The sequence below is a fragment of the Balaenoptera acutorostrata genome, chromosome 3 (genome assembly GCF_949987535.1).
Source record: "Balaenoptera acutorostrata chromosome 3, mBalAcu1.1, whole genome shotgun sequence".
Classification (NCBI taxonomy): Eukaryota; Metazoa; Chordata; class Mammalia; order Artiodactyla; family Balaenopteridae; genus Balaenoptera; species Balaenoptera acutorostrata.
This window is the reverse complement of record NC_080066.1, coordinates 17,326,578-17,348,884: the sequence shown is the minus strand read 5'-3', so window position 1 is coordinate 17,348,884 and position 22,307 is coordinate 17,326,578. Positions and strand designations below refer to the sequence as shown.

At 44.4% G+C, this 22,307-nt stretch overlaps 1 protein-coding gene across 8 annotated transcripts in view; it reads left to right on the top strand.

Annotated features, from left to right (window-relative positions):
- The first annotated feature begins 3,016 nt into the window (after positions 1-3,016).
- The window catches only part of NRP1 (neuropilin 1), a 138,605-nt gene continuing 119,314 nt past the window's right edge, over positions 3,017-22,307 (top strand). For 3 of the 8 annotated variants that reach the window (XM_007189849.2, XM_007189847.2, XM_007189846.2), the window contains exons 1-2: positions 3,829-4,415; positions 7,781-7,955. In XM_007189849.2, coding sequence (XP_007189911.2) covers positions 4,343-4,415; positions 7,781-7,955 — 248 coding nt within the window. In that variant the 5' untranslated portion in view covers positions 3,829-4,342. Of the gene's footprint in view, positions 3,303-3,826; positions 4,416-7,780; positions 7,956-22,307 lie in introns of those variants that run through there. The other 5 variants (XM_057541941.1, XM_057541937.1, XM_007189848.2 and 2 more) reach the window with 3 other exon arrangements.

The window sequence follows — 22,307 nt, the reverse complement described above, 5'->3', positions numbered from 1 at the left end:
TTATTTTCTTCTTTCCTCTGCCAATCCAAATGAAGGAGACAGCTCTACATGAGGTCTAAAAGACACCCCTTGAATGATAGTCATTTAACAGCAGTGCTATTTTTAATAGAATTATTTTAAATAATAGGAAATTAATTTAAATTCCAATTTTTAATCTTTTCTGTTTCACTTCTTCCATTCTTACATTTCAAATGTAGGTTAGCTCCTACTAAAAATATGTTGTGTCCTTGCTTTTCTGAAATATGTGGATTTGATGCTTTAAAAAACTTGACTAGACTTGATACAGATCTGAAATACCAGTCTCCATATGCACCAACCTGAAATACTTTGAGGACGTGAGCGGCTCAAATGGCCTTCTGGCAGCAATGGCTCTCACCTTATTTTTGACAAATTGATGAGCGCTTGATGAAAGAAACCATACATTTACCACCCAGTCTATTCTTTTTTTTTTTTTTTAACATCTTACTGGAGTATAATTGCTTTACAATGGTGTGTTAGTTTCTTCTGTATAACAGTGAATCAGCTATACATATACATACATCCCCATATCCCCTCCCTCTTACATCTCCCTCCCACCCTCCCTATCCCACCACTCTAGGTGGTCTCAAAGAACCGAGCTGATTTCCCTGTGCTGTGCAGCTGCTTCCCACTAGCTATCTATTTTACATTTGGTAGTGTATATATGTCGATGCTACTCTCTCATTTCGTCCCAGCTTACCCTTCCCCCTCCCCGTGTCCTCAAGTCCATTCTCTATGCCTGCGTCTTTATTCCTGTCCTGCCCCTAGGTTCATCAAAACCATTTTTTAAAAATTCCATATATATGTGTTAGCATAAGGTATTTGTTTTTCTCTTTCTGACTCACTTCACTCTGTATGCACCCAGTCTGTTCTTAATGATGGGCCTCGGTTCCAGCCCTGCTCAGGAGGCAGATGTGAAGGGCCTTCTTCCCACAGCAACCCCTCCATGGGAGTCCATTGCGCTGGGCACTGCCCACCCAGGACCTCTGCCTGGCACTCGGGTGTGATGATGAATCTTCCCTTCAGTGGAATTGGGTCCTACCTAGTCTGGGGATTTGTGATGTCCGGAAGAATGATGTGTTCACAAGACCAAAATAAAATCAACCTAGGAATACTGCCAAACTCTTCCTCTGTCTATCACGTCAAGTAAAGGTCGGTCTATCTCCCTTTGCAGGGGAATTGCAGAAGTCTAAAACTGACCCTTTTCTGCACTTAGTAGAGTCCAACAGCAGAGGAAAGAGGTTGTTAGCAAGGACAGTTTGCTCTGCACCAACCCACTAGCGGGCAATTATCAATCAGTGCGGTAGGGCTCCCATTACCCAGTACTGCGTGTGGAAACTCAGGAGTCCAGAAAAGCCTCAGATCAGCTGAGACCAGAAAAATCAGAGGCAGAACTTAAATATGCTATTTCCCCCAGAGTACCTACTGCGTGTCTTATTAGTTGGTTGGAGAAAGACTGGCAAAATGCTTAGCTGGGGAGCAAGAAAGGAGACGGACGTTTTCCGCGCCTCGACCCGCGGGAGGTGCCCTTCCCAGGGAAAGGCGGGAGGGAGCCCGGGGTCGAGGTTGCGGAGTGAGGGCAGTGCCTCTCCGAGTGCAGGATCTGGTGGCTTTATTTGTTAGCTGGTGGCTCCAGCCTGGGAAATGCACACTCAGCAGGGAGAGGGGAAGAGAGATTGGCGGCAGTTTTCTAAAAACAACACAGATCAAGTCTCCGCGTGTGCCCCCTCTCTCACCCCGCGGAGGCACAGACGGGTCAAAACCGCTCCCCGGACCGAGCGCGGCCGCGCAGTTCCCACTAGGAAGGAGGAGGGCAGCCGTGACTCCAGGCCTCCAGGACGCCCGGGCGCTGCGCCGCCCGGTTCCCCTTCTCTGTCAACCGGCCAGGTTCAGAGAGGCGCCTCTCCCTCCGAGCCTCGGGCTAAGGTCGCCCGGGGTCACCCCAAATCTGAGGATGCCGCTCGCCCCGCGCAGCCGGGGACTGGGACTGGCGGGGGCGCGCCGGGGATCGAGAGGAAGGCGGGGAGGAGTCGTCGCGCGCTCGCGGTAGCCAAGCGCCCGGGCTTCCCTCTGCGGCGCTGGCTCCCCGGGGTCTGCGCAGGGCGCGGCTGGCGCCCTGTCTCGCCCCGCCACTGCCCCTTCCGTTCCACCCAGGCGTTTGACTCCCGGCCTCGTAGTGCCCCCTTCCAACCCCGCGTCCGGGGTGGGATAGCCGAGAAGGAGGAAACCAGTGAGGGCGAACAAGCGCTCGCTAGCAGGGCGACTCGCAGCGCCCTGGGTGCTCGTCTCCAGCTTGGAGGCGGGGACTCCCCGGACGCGGGCGGGCGAGCCCGGGGTGCAGCTTTGCACCGCGCGGGGCTCGCCTGCACCCCAACCGGCGCGCGCCACCGCGCCCAGCCGCCACCCGCCACCCGCAAGCTCCGAGCCCTCGCCCGGGGCCCGCGCGCCCTGGGCCTCCTCTCTCCCGTCCCGCCCCTAGTTCTTCCGCCAAAACCTTTGACCAGAGTCTTCCTGCCAACATTCCTAAATCTCTTTTGCCAGCTCTTTGCGCCAGGTAGGAATAAGGCTCTGCTTTCGGGTGTGTGCAGAAACGCCGTTCCCAGAAGGCGTCTGACCTTTTCACCTTCCCCGCGAACTCCTTCGGAGGGGGTCCGCGGGCATTTACCCCTCTCAAGGACCTGATCCGCTGCCAAAACCTGTCTGTTCCCTGAAATGTCCTTGCTGTTCCTATCCGCAGAGGCTTTCTACAGCAGTTCCCGAAAAGCCCTCGGGGCTGGAACTTGGGGGCATCCAGCCCACAGTGAGGACGCGCCGCCGTGGGAGGCGGAGGTGGGGAGGAGCTGGAGGGCCGGCGTGACTTTGGCCTGTGGTCTGAGCTGGTACCGTGAGAGCCCTGCCAAGAGCAAACCCCGCCCCCGCCACTGTTCCCCTCCCCCGGATTGCACAGGAACCCGGGGCAGTGGACCCCTAATTTCCAAACCCCGAGCACCTGGGCTCCGAGTCAGGATGCTGGGCGGGGTCGGGCGACGACTGCCCCCTAGCTGGAAGGCACACCAGCTCCCACCCTCCAGGGTGCCCTCTGACCCGGAGGAGAGGACTCCAGATCTCGGGTAACAATGGAGCCCGCGGCGCGCGGCGGGCACCCGAGCACGCCAGGCGCCCAGCAGCGCGCCCCTTTACCGGGCAGGGAGGCCGGGTGCGGCTGCAGCACAGCCTCGCCCGCGCGAATCTACTGACTCGGCTCTACGTGGCAGCGACACTGCCGACCCTCGCCCGGCTCCGGGGTGCGTCCCCCACCCCTGCCGAGCTTTCCTCAGCCCCTCCGGGCCTGACCCGCAGCATCCAGGGGCGCCCTGCTGCTCCTGCCCCAGGTCACACTACCCGGCCGCCCCGGCCGCCTCCCGGGCGTTCGGAGTTGGGAGCAGCAGCCGCTACCTCCCGCGCGCCCCGCACGCCTCGGCGGCGGATCCCCAAGATCCTGGGCGAGCTGCCTCGCTCTCCCCCGGGGGTCCGAGCGAGCACGCCGAGGTGGGCTAGCTCGACCCTGGCGCTGCCACCGACCTCTACGCCCAGTCCCCCAAACACACCCGCCAGCCCGCCCTGGGCGCGGACCCCCGGCGCCTCCCTTCCCGGGAAGGTCCCAGCAGGGCCTGCGGGAGAGACGGACAGACGCACGGGGAACGCACACGGAGGGAAACTTGTTCCTCCCCGTCTCCTGTCAGGCCATTGCTGGCGAGCCCGTGCGGGGAGAGGGGCGGGAGGAAGCGAGGGAAGGGCTCCAGAAGGGGAGGGGAGGAGGAGATGGGGGAAGCAGGGGTGCAGTTGGTGGAACTCCGCCGTCTCCCGCTCATCTTTTCATTGCTTGCTCCTCTCCTTCGCGCAGACACCTCGGACCTCCCCTGGGCGCCAGCTCCTCGGCTCCAGCGGGTCCAGAAACAAGCCGGATTTTTTTTTTTTTTCTTTCTGGAAATTGGCGTTGGTGTGCGTTTCTCTACGTCCCTCCTCCTCCCACCACCACCCCCCCCCCTTTTTTTTTTTTGAGACATGGCCCGGGCAGTGGCTCCTGGAAGAGGAACAAGTGTGGGAAAAGAGAGAGGAAACCGGAGCTAAATGACAGGATGCAGGCGACTTGAGACACAAAAAGAGGAGGGTTTCTCTCGGATCACGGCATTGCCTCGCCGCTTTCCTTTCTCCAAGACGGACTGAGGATTTTACAGCTCTGGGAGGAGTGGAAGCGCTCCGGATTGTTGAGATCGCCCCGGTGCTCTGTTTTCCCTGCACGTTCGGTTCTCCCGCGTCTGCCCGGGAACCCAGCGAAGGGAGGATGGAGAGGGGGCTGCCGCTCCTGTGCGCCGCGCTCGCCCTGGTCCTCTCGGCGGCCGACGCTTTTCGCAACGGTAAGTGACAGGCGGAGACGCGCGGCCACGGGGGTGAACCCGGCTCCAGGCTGCCCGCATCCGGACCCCGGACCCGCGCCCAGTTGCCGGGATCCACCGGGGAGAGCCGCCTCCTGGGCGAAGGAAACTTTTATCCAGGGGGAGAAATCAAGCAATAAGATAAGTCTGTGTAGGGCAGGGAGATTTCAAGTGCTCTGACTCCCTCCTGAAGTTGGTTGTTTGGCCGTGGAGGTTTTCCTACCTCTGCTACAAGGCAGAACTGCTTACCTTCCCAGAGCAGCACACCAATTATCTTAATAATGTTTCCTCCCAAAGGCAATTAGATGAGACTCCCTTTCAAAAATCTGATGGCTGTTGAAAGTTAATGAACACTTTACCAGGAGAACTTCCTGGTTCTCGAGCAGCTCCCCCGAACTGTTTCCTCTGGTGGGTGCCTGCAGGAGATAGCGGTTTGCTGGTGGATGTAACTCCCTCCTCCGCTTTTGTAAATGGCCCTGATCCGTCTGGAGTATGAATGAAAGTTACATCGTGTCAATAAAGGAATCTGATATATACAGTGTAAGGCACCAGGATATCTGAAAATCCCCAACCTAGTTGCAGCTTCCACTTAGCTTTTAAAACCACTCACTGTTAAGTAAATGGAAGACCGTGCTGGGTTATAAACAGTATCCTGTAACCTAAATAATGTGTTTTAAAATGGGATCTGGTTGTAGGCATGTTTGACTTACACTGTAAAGTAGGTGGAAGCAAGGGGATGGCATTATCTTTACAGTAAGTCTTCAGCAATTATTATTAACTAATTATCAAATATTTACTTTTGTCTGGCTTAGATTTCAATCAGAGTAATTAGAAAGAAAGACCATCCGCTACTTACGGTGGTATATTGTTTTAATAAGAGACCACAAGTGGAGGAGTTCATACCGAGAGGAATGTAAATCACATCTTTACGATGGAAGTTAATCTTTCTACTATGCTTTTTGGAGGTTTCGTGATTGAAGCAATAGATTTCCCCAACAGCTACCAAGCAGTGTTCTAAAAGATACACTTGGAAGCAAAACACACACACACAATTGTGAATGTGGAGTTCAATTTATTAATGAACCTCGGATGATGGCATCTTTCTGTAGTCTGGCAGGGAACGAAATAACATTCACCTCCAATTGAAAGAGCTCAAGTGGTTAGACTTTAGAAATTACAGTAACCCAAACTCTGCCTCCACAACTCCGGAGATTAAATCGGTGGTGGCGTTCATAGGATGGATTTGAAATCCAATGCAAATAGCTTTCAGACTTTAGGTTGTGAGCTCCATATGTCTGTGTGTGTGAGTGTATGTGTGTGTACATACATAAGAAATATATATACTTCTTAATTTTCTTAGCAGAAATCTGGGGAATGCTGAGACCCTGAGCTTCATTCGGTGACTTGACTAGTTAAACCCATGTTGCTGTGTTTGCAGTGACCAGAGCCAGTTAATGCCTCTGTAGCTCAACAGACCTCTTCCAGCCATGTCCACCTCCTCCGAGTACCAGTGTCTGCTAAATTAATTCATTAACCTTATTTAGGACTAATGGTCCAGAATCATTAGAAACTGCTCTTTCTTAATCAACTGTTAGAGAGATTTAACAGAGCCAGGGAGTCTAGGAGTCCGCATTATCTTATTACACTGTCACTTTCTCAGAAGTCACAGATTAAAGAGCTCTGGTGTGGTACCGAATCCACCTAAATGTCTTCTGAAGTGACTCTGTCGAGTGGCTACAAGCAGTGCTGTTTTATTTCACCCGTCTAACAGATGCCAGACACTGCCATGATGTTTGTACAGAGCTGGAGGAGACTTAATGAGATGGGGTCGCTTTCCAAGTTTTCTACACATTTAAAATAATGCAAGAGCCTCGGCAGAATCACATAACAGAGTCCAATATGATCATTAGCTGAGATTCTGAACTCCGGTTACAACATCATTTCTTCTTGGCAAACCTTAAGCTTCTAAAAGCCAAGGCAAAGGAAACCCATATAAGGCTACCCCCAGTCTGAGAAACAAAGTCAAAAACATCTAGCAATTGAGAAAAACAATGTAATTTATATTGTCTTCTTTTTAATTTATGGGAAATGATTTCTGTAATGCATGTAGCTTTATACATTTTTGATGTGCACTTCATCTTTCATTTCCATTTGACCTGGTTTTCCTGTAATAAAATTCTGTAGATTTATAAATTCATGCTGAGAGCAAAGAATGCCATTCTCTTTCCACAGGGAATCTATTAGATGCAATATTAAAATCTATATATACCATTACTGAAAATTTGTGATTGATAGGCTTATATATTTTACTGCTTTCATACCTGTTCCTCTTACATAGTTTATGCACCAAATTTTTATTGCTCGAAATAAGCATCAATAAATGTGGCAGCATTGCAGACTGAGGCTCTCCAATATGAAATCCATCATTAAAAGTGACAATGAGGGTCCCCACTGAACAATAAAGCAGCCCAGAGACTGGTTTCTTTGGCTCTCAGTGAATCACTTTGGCTCTTGGGTTTTTTGAAAGGAGGGCTCAAAACTTGTTAGCTCACCTTTCCTAAACTGTGACAGTATAGCTCATCCTATGTGATACCCAGACCTCCATGTGGTGGAGCTTTTTTCCACCATGTAGGTAATTAGAATTAATGCTGTGTGGCTATTTATTTTTCTTTCTGCCCAGTTACTTTGATCTGGTTTCCAAGACTGAGCAACTTGGAGCAGTAGAGCAGAATTATTTCTGCTTCACCACATATACTTTGTTCTCTGATGATCTGGATCTCAAAAGCAGAGATAACTCAAAATCACTTAGATTTATGGGCAGATAAAACAACAACAACAAAAGGTTTGGCTTTAAGCCAATTGAAATCCTGGATGACAATCCCCACTGATCAATGACACAGACCAGGCTTATCATCAAAAAGCAACACAAAGGGTCAAATAGCATCTTTTAGTCGCCTTCACTTAGAACTCACTCCTTAATGCGATTACACTTCTGGGGGGATAATTAAGTCTAGCAGAAGCTCCCTGGGGACCATGTTAACATCCATTGAGGGGACTTAATGTTTTTAATGCTGGAAGACCTTTTTCTTGGGAGGGAACTTTGCGTGGGGTGGGGGTGGGGTCCTATCGGATCTCAGGCCACTTTCCTCCTGAACCGACTTCCTGAGATCAAAGGGTGTCCTTTGGTGGCGTGTTGGTATCGGCGCCACCTGAAGGACCTGCAAGCGCCTCTTGGAGCTCCCCTTAAAAAGTTATGGAACGTTTAATAACCGGTCATTTATATGTAAATTTAGAATACCTAACTGGTTGTCAGGAAAAGGTCTACTAAAGTATTATTTTTATTGCAGATAAATGTGGAGATACTATAAAAATTGAAAGTCCCGGGTACCTTACATCTCCTGGTTATCCTCATTCTTATCACCCAAGTGAAAAATGTGAATGGCTGATTCAGGCTCCTGACCCATATCAGAGAATTATGATTAACTTCAACCCTCACTTCGATTTGGAAGACAGAGACTGCAAGTAAGTGAGAATGTTTGAACAGGGCGCCACAGCACCACCTAGTGGGCGCAGGTGTCTATGGGGGGAAAGTCTGTGAACCACCTAGAATGTAAATGGATCCAGGAGGGATTCTGATCTAGGCCAGATCATGTGTCAATGGTATGGAAATTAAATTATGTTAAGTGATTTCTGAGTGCCCTAAACCAGGGAGATTATATTTAAATGTGTAATTTCTCATATTCTTTTTCCTGTTAACACTTTTGGTTTTGGAACTCTTGTTGAGAACTGTGTATATATGTGTCTTTTTTTCCTGGAAAGGTGAAGAATTAGAAACCCAAACTCTCACCTGAGTTCTTATTAAATATCGTAGGTCACTCTCATATAGTGCATTGGCAGACGGGTATTGAGGTCGGGTATTTTTTTTAAACCAATCTGGGGCATGTTTTGTGATCTAAGAACTGTGTTTATCTTACTGAGTTTGACATGACCAAAGCAAATTGTCATTGAAAAAAAAATGAGGAATATAGGGTAAGTCTAGTGAGGGATTTCTATAGTAGATTAATAATTGCAAGTCTCTTATGGAAAATGCTAAAAGAACTGTTAATTCACGATGAATATAATGTTTGTTCATGTGCTTTAGCATTCCTATCTCCTTCTATGGTTAAGTTACTAAGCATCAACTTATACCAGGTTTCATTATTATGAAAACATCCTCACTAGAGGGACAGTCTAAATTATATTTCCTCACTTCGTATGAAAGAACTGTGTGTAGGTTTTGCTTTCCACAGTTGGAAAGTATGTTTTAACATTGCAAGCGGCAGTCCACTTGGATCCAAATTTGCTTTTCTCACTGGACATCCACGCAGCAGACCACCTGTCTCTGTCTTATCTATGTCCTCCTGTTCTGGCACACTGCACATGGTGTACTCTCCAGAGACTTGAACCTGAATATCAACCTTCAGTGATGTTTAGATATATAAATAGTTTTAGCAAAGGAAAGTAATCTATTTAAATCTCATTTCTAAAGTGTTTCTCAAAGACTGATATGTTTTCCCAAGTTTTAAAATGAGTCAGTTTCATTATTTAAAATATTTTCTTTGCCAACACATAACCCTTTTAGAGAAGAAAAGAATAGTATGAAAATATTCCCACCTGCAAGAAGTCCTCAAGAACCTGTTGGTTTGGTGGGGTAAACTAGTTTTTCATGGTCAGGGAGATGAGGTCATCTGATTAATTCAACATCTGATGCCTGGAGAATTAGCATACATTCATGTCCTGGTGGTCAATTTCCAAATAATTAGTGGAACACTACAGCAGGTAAAATTATGCCAATTTCAGCTGAATCTTTCTTCTGTGATTCAGAAGTGCTTCAGGGCATTATATTGACTTTTTAATCTTGTGTGAAAGTTGCCATTAATAGAGTGTTCCAGTAACTTCTTGGAAACAGGGAATTTGTTTGTTTGTTTGTTTTGGCCAATATTCTGTATTGTGGTTTTTACAATGTCAATCACCTAGACAAACTGGAGACTTGTTTTCCATTTCATTTTATTTTGTTTTATGTTTTGCATTTTGCCAATACTTAAACTGTTATAGGAGATATTTTTAAGAAACTCTGGTAAAACATACTCAAGTAATAACATTATTCCTCAAAATAAGGTGCTATTAGATTTCAGTAAACTCATGTTTACTAATTCCTGATCTGAGAGTTTTGACCATGTATATATGTAATATAATAGTTAAAGAATTCAGAATAGTTATTAGCAGTGGTGTGCTGGTCAATGTTAACAACTGGATCTAGGGAGGGGATAGGTCAAGTCCTGATCTGTGATACTTGCCGATTTCTGTAGTGTAAATATTCCCACCATGGCCAGTTTCAAACTACAGTGATGTCACTGTGCACAGACTTGCAAAGAAGTGTGTACATCTGGTTCTCATGAGCCAGTGTGAGCTGGCTCCAGCACCCAACTGCATAGGAGTGTAAGAAGGGGAAGCCAGTTGAATGAGAGAATGTGTGTAAAGTGTTTACAAGTGTCTGGCACACAGCAAGCCTTAAATAATTCTCTGCCATATCGTGATGTGAGGTAGAGTATGGTAGCATGGGGGGAGCAAACTTTTTTGTTAGTTTTGTTATTTAAAGATGATTAGAAAAGGGATCATTATAACTCAGAGTAAGGGGCCATTTAAGTGATATCAGCAAGAAACTTGACAAGGCCAAGAAGATTGTTTCTTTAATTAGGATGGTGAGTTTTGTTGTTTTTTTTTTTAAAAAACTTTGGGTTTATTTATTTATTTATTTATGGCTGTGTTGGGTCTTCGTTTCTGTGCGAGGGCTTTCTCTACTTGCGGCGAGCGGGGGCCACTCTTCATCGCGGTGCGCGGGCCTCTCACTATCGCGGCCTCTCTTGTTGCGGAGCACAGGCTCCAGACGCGCAGGCTCAGTAGTTGTGGCTCACAGGCCCAGTTGCTCCGCGGCATGTGGGATCCTCCCAGACCAGGGTTCGAACCCGTGTGCCCTGCATTGGCAGGCAGATTCTCAACCACTGCGCCACCAGGGAAGCCCCTGTTTTTGTTTTTTAATGCTACAGAATAAGGTGGGTTTTTAACTGTAGCAAGTGAGTATTTGTTCTCTGTGAAGGAGCCATCTCCTGCGGAGTCTTGAAGGCTGATACATTTAGCTTGATGTGGTCAGTGGAGATTATGGCCCTGGAAAATATCTTTGTGCCATGTTTCCAAGTGGTGCGCCCTGATTGTTTTATCAATGAAAATTCCAAAAATGATATAGGAAGACCAACTTAAGACATTTGCCATCACTGTCTTTCCTGACTGGTCCACATGACTCCTGGTTATTGTTGAAGGTTGCAGCTGAAAATTCTACACATGTGGTGCAATTATCTCCTTTTGGTTGTGAGAAGAATCCACAGCTTTAAAATCTACAGGGGGTTAGAATTCCCTAGCAAGATGGAAAGCACCAGAAACTCCTGTAGGAATAAATTCATAGACTTCCAAAGTTTATGTTGGATGTGCAAAAGTATAGATTTTGGGGTTTTGGTGGATTGTGGGGTTTTTAAGTTTATATTAAGCTACTTCCAAAAATGTATTTGAGATGACACATCACGTTCAGAGAACTGGTAAGCTTTTACTTATCATTTCTGTTAAGAACAAGCCGTTTATCTTATTTGAGATATTTAATGTCTTTCCCTGTCTCTGCTATATTATATGTCTAATAGCAGTAAAAAGTACTTGCTGTTCCCGTTTTATAGTAAGATAAAATAGGGTAGTGGATATGAAAGCCCTTTGAAAAGCTAGAAGCTCCTCTCAGAAGCAGTTATTATCATTCTTAGGATATCTTTAACAACTTGGTGATTGTTAGTATTTGGACATAGGAAACTAAGCAAACTAAATATGTTAATCCAATAATGGGGATGATCCGCATATAATACATCCCGCATTTCTCTTGAAACTGTCGGTATTTGAATAGTCAGCTTTCATAATGGGAAAGCTCAAGAAATTGATTCCTTCACAATTTGCTTATTGCAAAACATCCTGGAGACCCAATTAAACAATTGTTTCTTAGAGTGTAGGAATAAATAAGTAATTAAATAGCCAAGCTCTGGTAGGAAAAATATTTTTATTTCTATTTATTGTTTTCTTTATCATGAAATTAAAATATTCTCTCATAATTTTAACCATACAGTGAAATGCACACAATCACAAATTTTCATGTGAAGAACACCAGGACTGGCCCAGTACATAATTAACCTGTGCTAACCTGACAAAAAGGTTTTTACGGTGGATGTTGGGGGGGTGGGGTGGGGGGAGAAAGCAGACTAGCTAACTAGTCTGCCTGGTTTTATTGTGATGTTGATACCAGAGGTGGCTATAGAATGTTCTGAATGGAGAAGAAAAGGAGGAATCTGATTTCTCTCTTTTGCACCAGCAAACTCCTCCATGCTTGTGAAATGTCAAAGCAGAGTTAAAAGCAGAAAAGAAAGAAAAACCCACCTGCAGAGTGTTGGTCAGAAGGCAGTGTTCATTGTGCATTGAAAATGGTTTTCAGTACTTACATTGAGCTGGTTGGGTCTCACTCCACTGGAGTTTCCTTCGGTGGTAAAGCGGCCATCTTGACTCTCATAAAACTTTATATCTGCATAATAAACAAGAATGTCATTGATACAGTAGTTAGAATTTATGGAGCTTTTCCGGTCTCCCAGCAATGCAAACTATCAGCATGATAATTTATAATGGTTTGTGACAAATACTGCTGAGCAAAGAGGTGTGTGGTTACATTCAGATCAGATGTCATCTGGGGAGCAATAAAAATTTCACAGACATTGAGTTTAAAACATTAGGAAAATGAACGTGAAGCTCCAGAAAGAGAGTCTAAAAAGGTGGTGGTGTTGGGGGAGAAGGGAGGTCTTCTGAGTGACAACTTCCTGACTTCACTGCCTGATTTGTCAGGGCTGTTTCGTAGGATTTCACCAAGATGCAAGGCTAACATCCCATAAATGCTTTCCTATCATTTAGATTTGTAGCCTTTTCTTTGTGTAACCAATAAATTGGTGTCTTTTTCTTAATTCAGTGCAATCAAAGGAAGATTTCACTCTTGTAACTTCGTATGAAGTTTAAACACAATAAAACTGTAATTAAATAGAGACGATACTCAAGTTTGGGGATTTTGTTGGAATAAATCACACAGTCTTTAATGCTACTTTTAAAATTTCCTAAGCTGTCATAAACTTTGAAACACCATTTATTTTTCATAGACTATAAACTCACTGAATGCAAATTAATCTTCCCTTAGTTCCTCAAATCTGATTATTCCTGAAAATGTAATTATACAATGGTAACTTTGTTGTTTATAGGGAATTTGGGGACTATAAGTTCCATTTTTGGTTTCCCTAAGTTATATTTTTTGTTTTGATCTTTACTTTGTTCAGCATGGATTTTTGCATTAATTTTAATTTTTTAAAATTGCATTAAAGTATTATTTATCCTGATTAGTGAGTTTTTTTGTATCTGAGGCATGGGCGTACCCCTAGTCCTAGCCTTGGGTTTTAGAGCATCACTTAGACCAAAGCAAACAAAGACTTTGTTTTGTGGAAAACAGTGGGTATTTTTTGCCAAAGTAATTCTCTTTTTTCTATACTAAATATAAAAGTATATTAAATTATAATCCATATCTAGAAAAATATACAAAGTAAGTGTAACATTTGATACAATTTTACAAAGTGAGCACACCCATGTAACCGACCGAACCAGAGCAAACATTTCCAGCTTCCTAGGAAGAGGCCACCTCCTGTCTGCTTTAAGTCTCTGACCTTTGGCCTCAAGGGCAGCTGCCATCCTGACTTGTGTGATTCCATTTTTATAAATTTCAAAATCAGGCAAAACTCATCTATAGTCTTGAAGTCTGGATGTACTATCCTTTGAAGATCGCCAAACTCTTTGGAATGGGGATAGAAGAAAATGTGTACTGTTATAATCCCAAAACAGTCTTACTGAAGCATTTTTTCTAATTGTTTTTTAGGTGACTACTATAGAAATACAGTTCTTGCTTATACTACAGTTATGTTAAACACAAAGTTTTTGGTCCAAGAGCCTGCTTTTTATGCCAGGCAAATTCAGAGCGATCTTCCTTTGCTTTATATTTCCTCATATTTTCATTGCTGATTTTGATCTCAAGTAACTTCCCAACATGGGCGACGTGAGAGGCACCACCACCAAGCTAAATTCAATTAAAAAACTATTAAATGGGTAAAAATGAACTCTTCTCAGAACAGCGGAGGTCAGTGTGGTTGCTACCACCTGCAGCATCCTTGGTTGCTGCTCAAGCAGATAATTATCTACTTTCTTCCTTTTGATTTCTTTCTGCATTAGCACTGATTTAATTTGAACAGAACTCCATGTGTTTAATAAAATTAATTTCCTTTATTATTTCTTCCTATAAGCAATCACATTGGATCATAATGAATTTTGAGTATTACAAGGTTGTTGTGTGTTGGGCATTTCTGTAATTTGAAAGAAGCAACCTTTATGAGAAGATTAGTTGAAATCTTATCCAATTGAATCAACATGTGCATGGCATTTCCAACCAGATTTCACTTTGGGGAGGCGGCACTTCAAAATTGATCCAAGGGAGTGCCTGCAGCCGGCATGCGTATTATCAGCTCCTTTCCTTCCAGCATAAAATGTGATACTTGTATGCGTGCTGACATCCTTCGGGGAAGCACATACACAAACACATATGTGCGTGTGTGTGCTTGTGAGGGAGACTATAAAATAGACTTAACTAATGGTCGTTGTAGTATTCATCAAGGCTGATCATTAAGCCTGAAGAAAAACAAGAGACAAGATTAGTGTTCAGATCAGGTTCCAAATGCCTCTTAATTGGGTGTTTGTAATCAATCCTGACTGTAGGAGTCAGTGACCTGGCAGAACATAGCACCTCCAAAGAAGACTTTTCCTGCTCTTCTCTGGTTGATTGAACTGTGTCCAGTATCCAGGTCAGTTAGGATGACACAAGGTCGGGACAACCCTCAGATTGGCTGTGAAGCACACCAAACACATTATGATGGCTTATGGCTGAAGTCACTTAGTCTTTACAGATAGCACAGAAGGTGAACTGCTTTCATTCAGAATTCTACTAAATTCTGCAGAAGCATGGGGAGGAAAAAAAAAAAAATCTTTTGGCTTCTGTCCATTCAATTGCTTGTAACATAGTTTTTCTCCTCATCAAGCCCAGGTCTGTATTGCACATATCTTATATCGTATTTATGGTCAACGTGTTTTTTCTCCTTTAATTTAAATCATCAAAAGAATATTTATTTATTAATTTTTAAACTTTTTTTATTTTAATGTTTTTAACTTTTTATTTTATAGTGGAGTATAGCCGATTAACAATGTTGTGATAGTTTCAGGTGCACAGCAAAGCGACTCAGCCGTACATATACATGTATCCATTCTCCCCCAGACTCCCTTCCCATCCAGGCTGCCACATAACATTGATAGAAAGGAGTCTTCGTGGCTGGTTCTTGCTGCTTAGTCCTCTATGGCTGCCATGTGCTCAGTAAACACTCTGTGCTGCATCTGACTTCATTTCACTTAATCTTTTTATCATCCCTATTTTGCAGATGATAGCCCTGAGGCTTAGAAAAGTGAAATTAACTGACCCCAAATGCTCAGCTGCTGCACCAAACATCTTTCCATCTTTGTGATCGAAAGGGCTTGGGATATACTTTTTTTTTTTTTAATTATTTATTTTATTTATGGCTGCGTTGGGTCTTTGTTGCTGCGTGTGGGCTTTTCTCTGGTTGTGGCGAGCGGGGACTACTCTTCGTTGCGGTGTGCGGGCTTCTCTTGTTGTGGAGCACAGGCTCTTGGCGTGTGGGCTTCAGTAGTTGTGGCTCGCGGGCTCTGGACCGCAGGCTCAGTAGTTGTGGCACACAGGCTTAGTTGCTCCGCGGCATGTGGGATCTTCCCGGACCAGGGATCAAACCCGTGTCCCCTGCATTGGCAGGAAGATTCTTAACCACTGCGCCACCAGGGAAGCCCCGGGATATACTTTTTGAATGCGAAAATTCGAATGAAATACCACTAGACTACTTTTTATTCAGCAGCCATATTCTTCTATGAAACACACAAAAATTTAAATACAAACCAGCTGATTCTGAGGAAGGACTTAATTTTTAAACTCTTAGTTTGGATTAAGTGAAGCCTTGTGCCCAGAAACTTCCAACAAATTGATGATTTTCCACTGAGTCAAAACTTGTCTTAGCAATGAAATTTGCGGTGGGATGCGGCAGGGGGAGTATCTGAATTCTGGCTCCTTCGGCTGATGGAGTTTGAAAACACAAAACACACAGAAATACAATATTTATTTGAAGGCCTGGTAACCAGGCTGCACAAAGTTTCCATTTATACAGTTAGTTCAAGGGGCATATGAGATACCAGCTGTATACCAGCTCCTCACAAGCCCAGGAGTAAGAAGACTGGGTTCTCTTGCAAACACCCCTCATTCACTTAATTTCAGGCAAATAGCAAGAAAATTTTGCTTTCCCACAGCTCCCCTATTTGTAAGATTTCGATACTTGTGTTGGCCACTGTGACTCTGTAAGGGTTAAAGAGAGAATGTTTGCTCAAGGCACTGAGTCCCTATGGGAAACAGAAGAGTGTTTTTTGAGAAGAAACCAATGCTCCAGAGTATTTTGTTTCTATCTGTTCAGACACTTGTACAAGCAGCCGGACAGGTTGGAGGTGATGGCTTGTTGCTTCTGTGATAGGTTGGCATGTCACAGAGAGCACAGCCAAGTCCCGTCTGAAAGAGGATGATGAATGTCTCCCCATTCGAGTTCTTACATTTCTTTAGAACAGCCAGAGGAGGCAAAGGCCAGTCAGTGTAGTCAGGATTTCAAGTCCTCATCTGACTCTGTAACCACCAGATGCTGTGAGCAGGCCAGCTATTGTGTAAGATACCCTTGGTCAGTGAAATGGCACGGAAAAAGTTAAGATGTGGTCAAAATCTTAGTCCTGGCTAGATAGCTTTACAAAATTAGAAAGCACTAAATTTCCAAATCTAAAGAAAAAAGAACACTCTTGACTCAAAGACAATGAAGGACACGGAGCCCCACAAACTTGGTGGCACTGGGTTGACTTGGTCTGATTCAGGATTATGTTGTTTTTTAGGTGTAGTAGCACCTACAAGGGGTAGCCCATAACTTGATTTTTCATCGAAGGTTGTGGACATTAAGCTGAGGGAAGGGGCGGGGGGTAGGGGGAGTTAGCACTGATTGGAAGTTTACTTTTTTTTTTTTCCAAGGAAAATAATTTGCATTTTCCTTACCTTTTATTCCAGTGCCAATTTCTTTGTCCCTGGCTGAGGCCACTACTGAGTAACCGTTAGGCTACACTGGTTCAGTCCTTCAAAGCACATCCTTATTTCCCTCTGTAGCTGTGCTAGCATCATGCCTGATGTGTGTGTTAGCTCATTAACACGAACTGGGGATTTCTGATTGTCAGGGGACCATGTTAGCAGCTCCCTGTGAAAAAGTGCTCTGGTGAGCATTAGGGACGTGGGTTATAATTGCCCCTCTGCCGTGCATTCCCATCTATGAGACAGGACACAGGTCATACAAGCTGGGTTGCAATCTATGAATGGCTTGGTTATGCCACCATTAATACTGTGGTTTGACAGTGTTAACCAGCATGGCTCAGGGAGATGGAAATACATCAAGGTCTGTGTCTACCTAGACACAGCTTCAATTAATCTTTTTCCTTCTCTTTCTGAAGAAAACAAAATGCTTTCCTTTCTCTCCCAATCTTAATAATGCAACATGGATGAGATAATGTAGGTGGAAATATCTTAGGAATACAAGATAAATATGTTAAATAAAGGCTAGGTATTACTCTAACAGGAACTGCATCCGCAGGTTTTCTTCCTTAAAATAAGTTCAGACTGTAAACAATAAAGTCTGCATCCTTGGGAGGAGACACATAAATATTTCAAGAGCACGGCACACATCCACAATAGAGATGGTATCTCATGCTCAACGTGTATTCAGCCAACAAGAATTTCTGAATGTTCTTATAATAAATTGGCTGGTTAAGTGTGTCATAATTGCAGTCTTCTAAAAATCTACACTACTGTATATAAAATAGATAACTAATAAGGACCTAATGTATAGCACAGAGAACTCTTCTCAATACTCTGTTATGACCTATATTGGAAAATAGTTTTTAAAAGAGTAGGTATATGTACATGTATAACTGATTCACTTTGCTGTACAGCAGAAACTAACACAACATTTAAAATCAACTATACTCCAAAAAAAGTTTTTTTAAGTAAAAAATAAAAATCTGGATGGGTGGAGTTTCTGGAAAATTCAAGGAAGATGCTATCTCAGTGTCACAAACTTGATAATAGCATTAATGGCCTTTAAAGAGCCATCATTTGCCAAGGTGTGCCTTCGGACTTATAAATATATTCAGTACAATCCAATGGGAAACCAGCCCATCCTTTAAGGCGGGAGCCAGTGTCATGGTGGTTATTACAACAGGGATGTCCGTTCTTCCCAATCAGTGAAACCAAATATTGCCATTACAGTTGTGTCCAAGAGAGAGGAAACTACATGGATTTTGTATTATAAATTGATAGTGAAAAGCAGCTGGGAAAATCAGTGTTTTAAAACTGATGGTCCCTTCCATCCTCCCTGCTTTCCCTCAGTTTCTAGCAGCCTCAGCTCCTTTCACCTTGCCGTCTCCTTCCCCCCATTTCTGGTTAGGACAGATTTCCCAATAGTGGGGCCGGGCAGAGGGGGTGATTCTCGGTGGCCTCGAAGAAAAGGACGTCCGCAGGAAGGCCCTTAGGATATTGGCTAAGAAGAGATTACTATTTTAGACTCTTCTCGCCACCTCACCCTCCAGAATGGTCGTATGTGATAAAAATGATGTCTGCAGCCTCTCAGAGTTCCCCCAGCACTGTTTTCCTTTGAAATGACCACAGCTGTGTATGGCTGGGGGTCCAGCAGAAGGGCTTTTCTTTCTTTCTTGTGGGACCTTGTGGGCCTCCCCGGTCCAATAGATTCTGTAGGACTTTCCACTCGTGAGTAAAAGAAGCCCTCCTTGGACCTGTTACTCTTCAGACTAATCTCTCACCTCTCTCTCCCTTTCCTATGACTGCCAAGGGCTTTGAACGTGGTGTCTACACCCCAGAACTCCACTTTCTCCCTTAACCCTTCTCAGCCTAAGCCCTCTCCCCTCCAGTTGACTGAATTGTTTGCGCAGATGTTAGATTCCAATGCCTATTCTCATGCCTCAAACCACTGGCCTTTTCTCGGCCTGAATTTCTTCGACCTTTGCACAACACGGCCCAGAATCCTTGAGACTCTGGGGCGTCTCTTGATTCCTATTTATCCCGCACATCAGTTTAAAGCCTCTAAATCATGTAACTACAATATCCATCGCCCACAGTGCTTTGCCTGTAGCAGCTGCTCAATTAATATTTGCCCAATTGAATTGGCTGACTGACATCCTTCTCAGCGTGTTCACCTAGCGCCAAAGAACCGAGTCAGCTGCCCGGGAAAAGCTCTAACTTAATTAAACTACGAACATGCACACTTACACTTCTCATTTACAGGGTAAACCCTTCATTTTCCTGGGTAGTGGAGTCAAACTTACATGTTTCCTCCAAAAACCTCTACTTTGAAAAGCCTAGAATTTCTACATGTGAGTAGCTTTAGCTAAATCTCAAAAAAGATGCAGAGGTACCGCTTGACAGAAATCTCTTCTTTCTGTTTCACAGTCGTCTCCACAACCTGATCCCCAAACTCTTGGGACTTTGTATCACAACTCTGTAAACTTTGTCTATTGTATATTACTATCTGGGCTCACATCCAAACCACCTTTACATAAATTTCACACAAATAATTTAGAGCCTTCTTCCGTTCCAGCTGGCAACCCCAATAAATGCACGTTAACTTCACAGCAGGCTTGCTGGGGAGGACGTGGAACGTGCACTTCTCCCTTAGAAAGAGCAACACAGGATGCACCTTGTGCGGAGTGTTGTAAATACGTTTGTCCACGTCACCAGGTTACAAACCAAGCCCTGTGTCCTAGAGCAGCCGCGTCAAGATGCTGTCCTGGAGAGCAGACAGGCCGAGTCAGCCCAAGGCGTTCGCTGAAGTGGACAGCGAGGGGTTTCAGTTGCTCCCCTGCCTCTCGCCCTTCTCACCATAACAGTGTTTCCTAAGCATTTCTTAAAGCTGTGTGCCACAATAGGCAAGCGCCAACCCAAGAGGGAGGGACAAAGGAGTAGCAGGTGCATGGCCACGCCCACAACAGCAAGCACCTCAGCCACCGTGGCTAGTTTCCACATTCCTGCTGCCTCCCCGAGGCCATGACCTTACGCGAGTTCTCGGGGGTATTTCTGGATGTTTGTGTGACATCTCTGGTCAGGAAACCCATAGCGCCCCTTCACTCTCACATCTCAGGTTTGTCTGCATCCAGAGAATAGAACGACTCGTATGATAGGCTCTTCCATTTCCCTGCGGGGGAAAGATGAGCTGGGGCCGAGGCAGAGGGCCAGCGGATCATGCCCTCAGCTTGTTCTCCTTTGGGTCCGTCCTGTGTTTTCACGTTCACAGTTCCCTCCGGAGACTGGCTTAGTGGTCGGTGTGGCCTTCACACGTGATGCCTCTAGGAACCCACCGTGATCCTGAGTTCTAGAAGTGACAGCCTCCAAACAGCTGTGGGCTCGCGGGTTTCATCTTTCTGCACCTGCATTTCCTCGTCTGTAAGGTGGGAGGGATGGGTCCTGCTCAAGGAGCCCCTTTTGCCGCTAACATAGCAGGACTCAGCTTATGCAGGGGAACCCTGGTGCCAAGAGAGCAAATTCCAAACATGCCTTTTCTGACCATTCAGCCTGGCCCTGATTCCCAATCCTTTCTTTGGTTTTTTAACAAGACCCCCTCATCCCTCCCACTTCCCTCTCCAAGCTACCCCAACTCAGCCCAGACCCTCCCTGCCTTTTGCAACACAGCCTCTGCCTACTGCTTTTTTTTCTCCAAGACACAGATTTCATGTCCGTTTTCTACCCCCCAATTGTGTCAGGCATTTTAAACTCTATTTTGGCCGCATTTATTCCAAGGAATCATTCACTTTTTCACCTAGACCTTAATCTTACCCATGAACAGGCCTGTTTTAGCGAATCATTTATTTAAAAGAACTAGGAATGTGGCCTCAGAAATACTCATTTATTTTTCTGCTGTTGCTGAATATAACATTTGCAGGCTACGGAAATTCTCTGTAGGAATGAGTTGTTTGTTCTTGAAACTAGATGAACCACAGGCCAAGTTCGAAGGGTAATTTAACTGCAGTTGATAACCTGAGTATTAACCTAAACTCGGGTTTGATCACTAACACAGAAGTAGCTTTTACCTTATCTTTTTGTTCAGCATAGCTTGTTAAAATTAGATTGTAAAGAACAGAGATTACATTGGCAAAAGTACAAAGGAATGACAACAGCAATTTTGTTCATGAATCCCACCTCACTCTTTATGTCTCCATGGCAGTGTAAGCTATGTATCTATTTGTAAAACAGCCTTGAATTAAGGTGCTTATTCAGACGCCATTGTAAAAATAATTTTCTGAAATTGTGGTCTATCAACAGGAGATAAGATGGCACTTTGTTGTCGCCTGCTGAGGCCCATTATGAATATTCTGTTTCAGAAGCAAATCACACTGTAAATACAATGTTCAGATTCATTTATTCTCACAATAGCATGTTTGCAAAGGTGTAATTTCATAATTTGACTTAGCATTGATAGCACTTCATCATTTCAAAACTCTTTATAACCTCAGGTTAATTCACACATCCTTGGGAAATTGTTTATTTGTACCAGACCCATTTTAGAATGAAATCACCCAAATGTTTAAAGACTAAGCAGCTTGCCAAAGGCTGAACAGGGGCAGAGATGTGGATAAAATTTGCTGTCCTTCTATGTTTGTCCTTTCCTTAGCACATTTGACTAGGTGCTTCTGAAGAATTTAAACACAGATGCGCTACCAATAAAGATGAATGTTAATGATTCTATTACAGGCAGGAAACTTAGTTTAAAAAAATAAGCCCAAGTCATTCAAGATGCAAATGTAAACAGGACCTGAAATGAATGAACATACTAATTGTACTTTTCTCCTCTGTTTGGTCCTCCTGAGCCATATTTTTGTTAAAGCAAATGATCAATCGTGAACTAACGTCTAAAGTTATTTAGCTAATTCCCAGCATTAATTGAAAAATGTCTAGTATTTCTAAACACCGTCCTAAAAAAAGAACTCGACCTGTCAACCCCCATTATTTTTGTCATTACAGTTTTCCTGGGCCTGACCTTGAGATTTTAAACTATTCATGTTTCTTATCAGTGTTGTCTGAGGGTTTGGTTTATGTATTGATTGCAGAGGCCCTGAGATGGATGGTGAACACGAGTTCACTGTTAAACATTCATCGTGACATAGACTTAGAAAAAAATACACATGGTAATAAATTCAGAACTCACAAACTTGCAAGTTGGGATAAATTCAGGCACTTTGTAAAGCATTGTTTATTTGGACACCAGAATTCCTCCTCTAATAGCTCAACTGTTGCCTGCTACCTCATTCATTCACTACACATGTACTGACTACCTAGTATGTGCCGATTACCGTTTAGGTTTAGAGCATCATGCCCTGCCCTCATGGTGCTTACATTCCAGGAAGACAATGATAGACAAAGGAGAGCAGCAGCAGGAGTGTCCTTTGTGCCCTCTGTGCTCTTCCAGCTTGTGGAGCCTCATTATCTTCCCCCTGCAGTTCCAAGACAGGCCCCCCTGGGGACCTGGCTCTTGC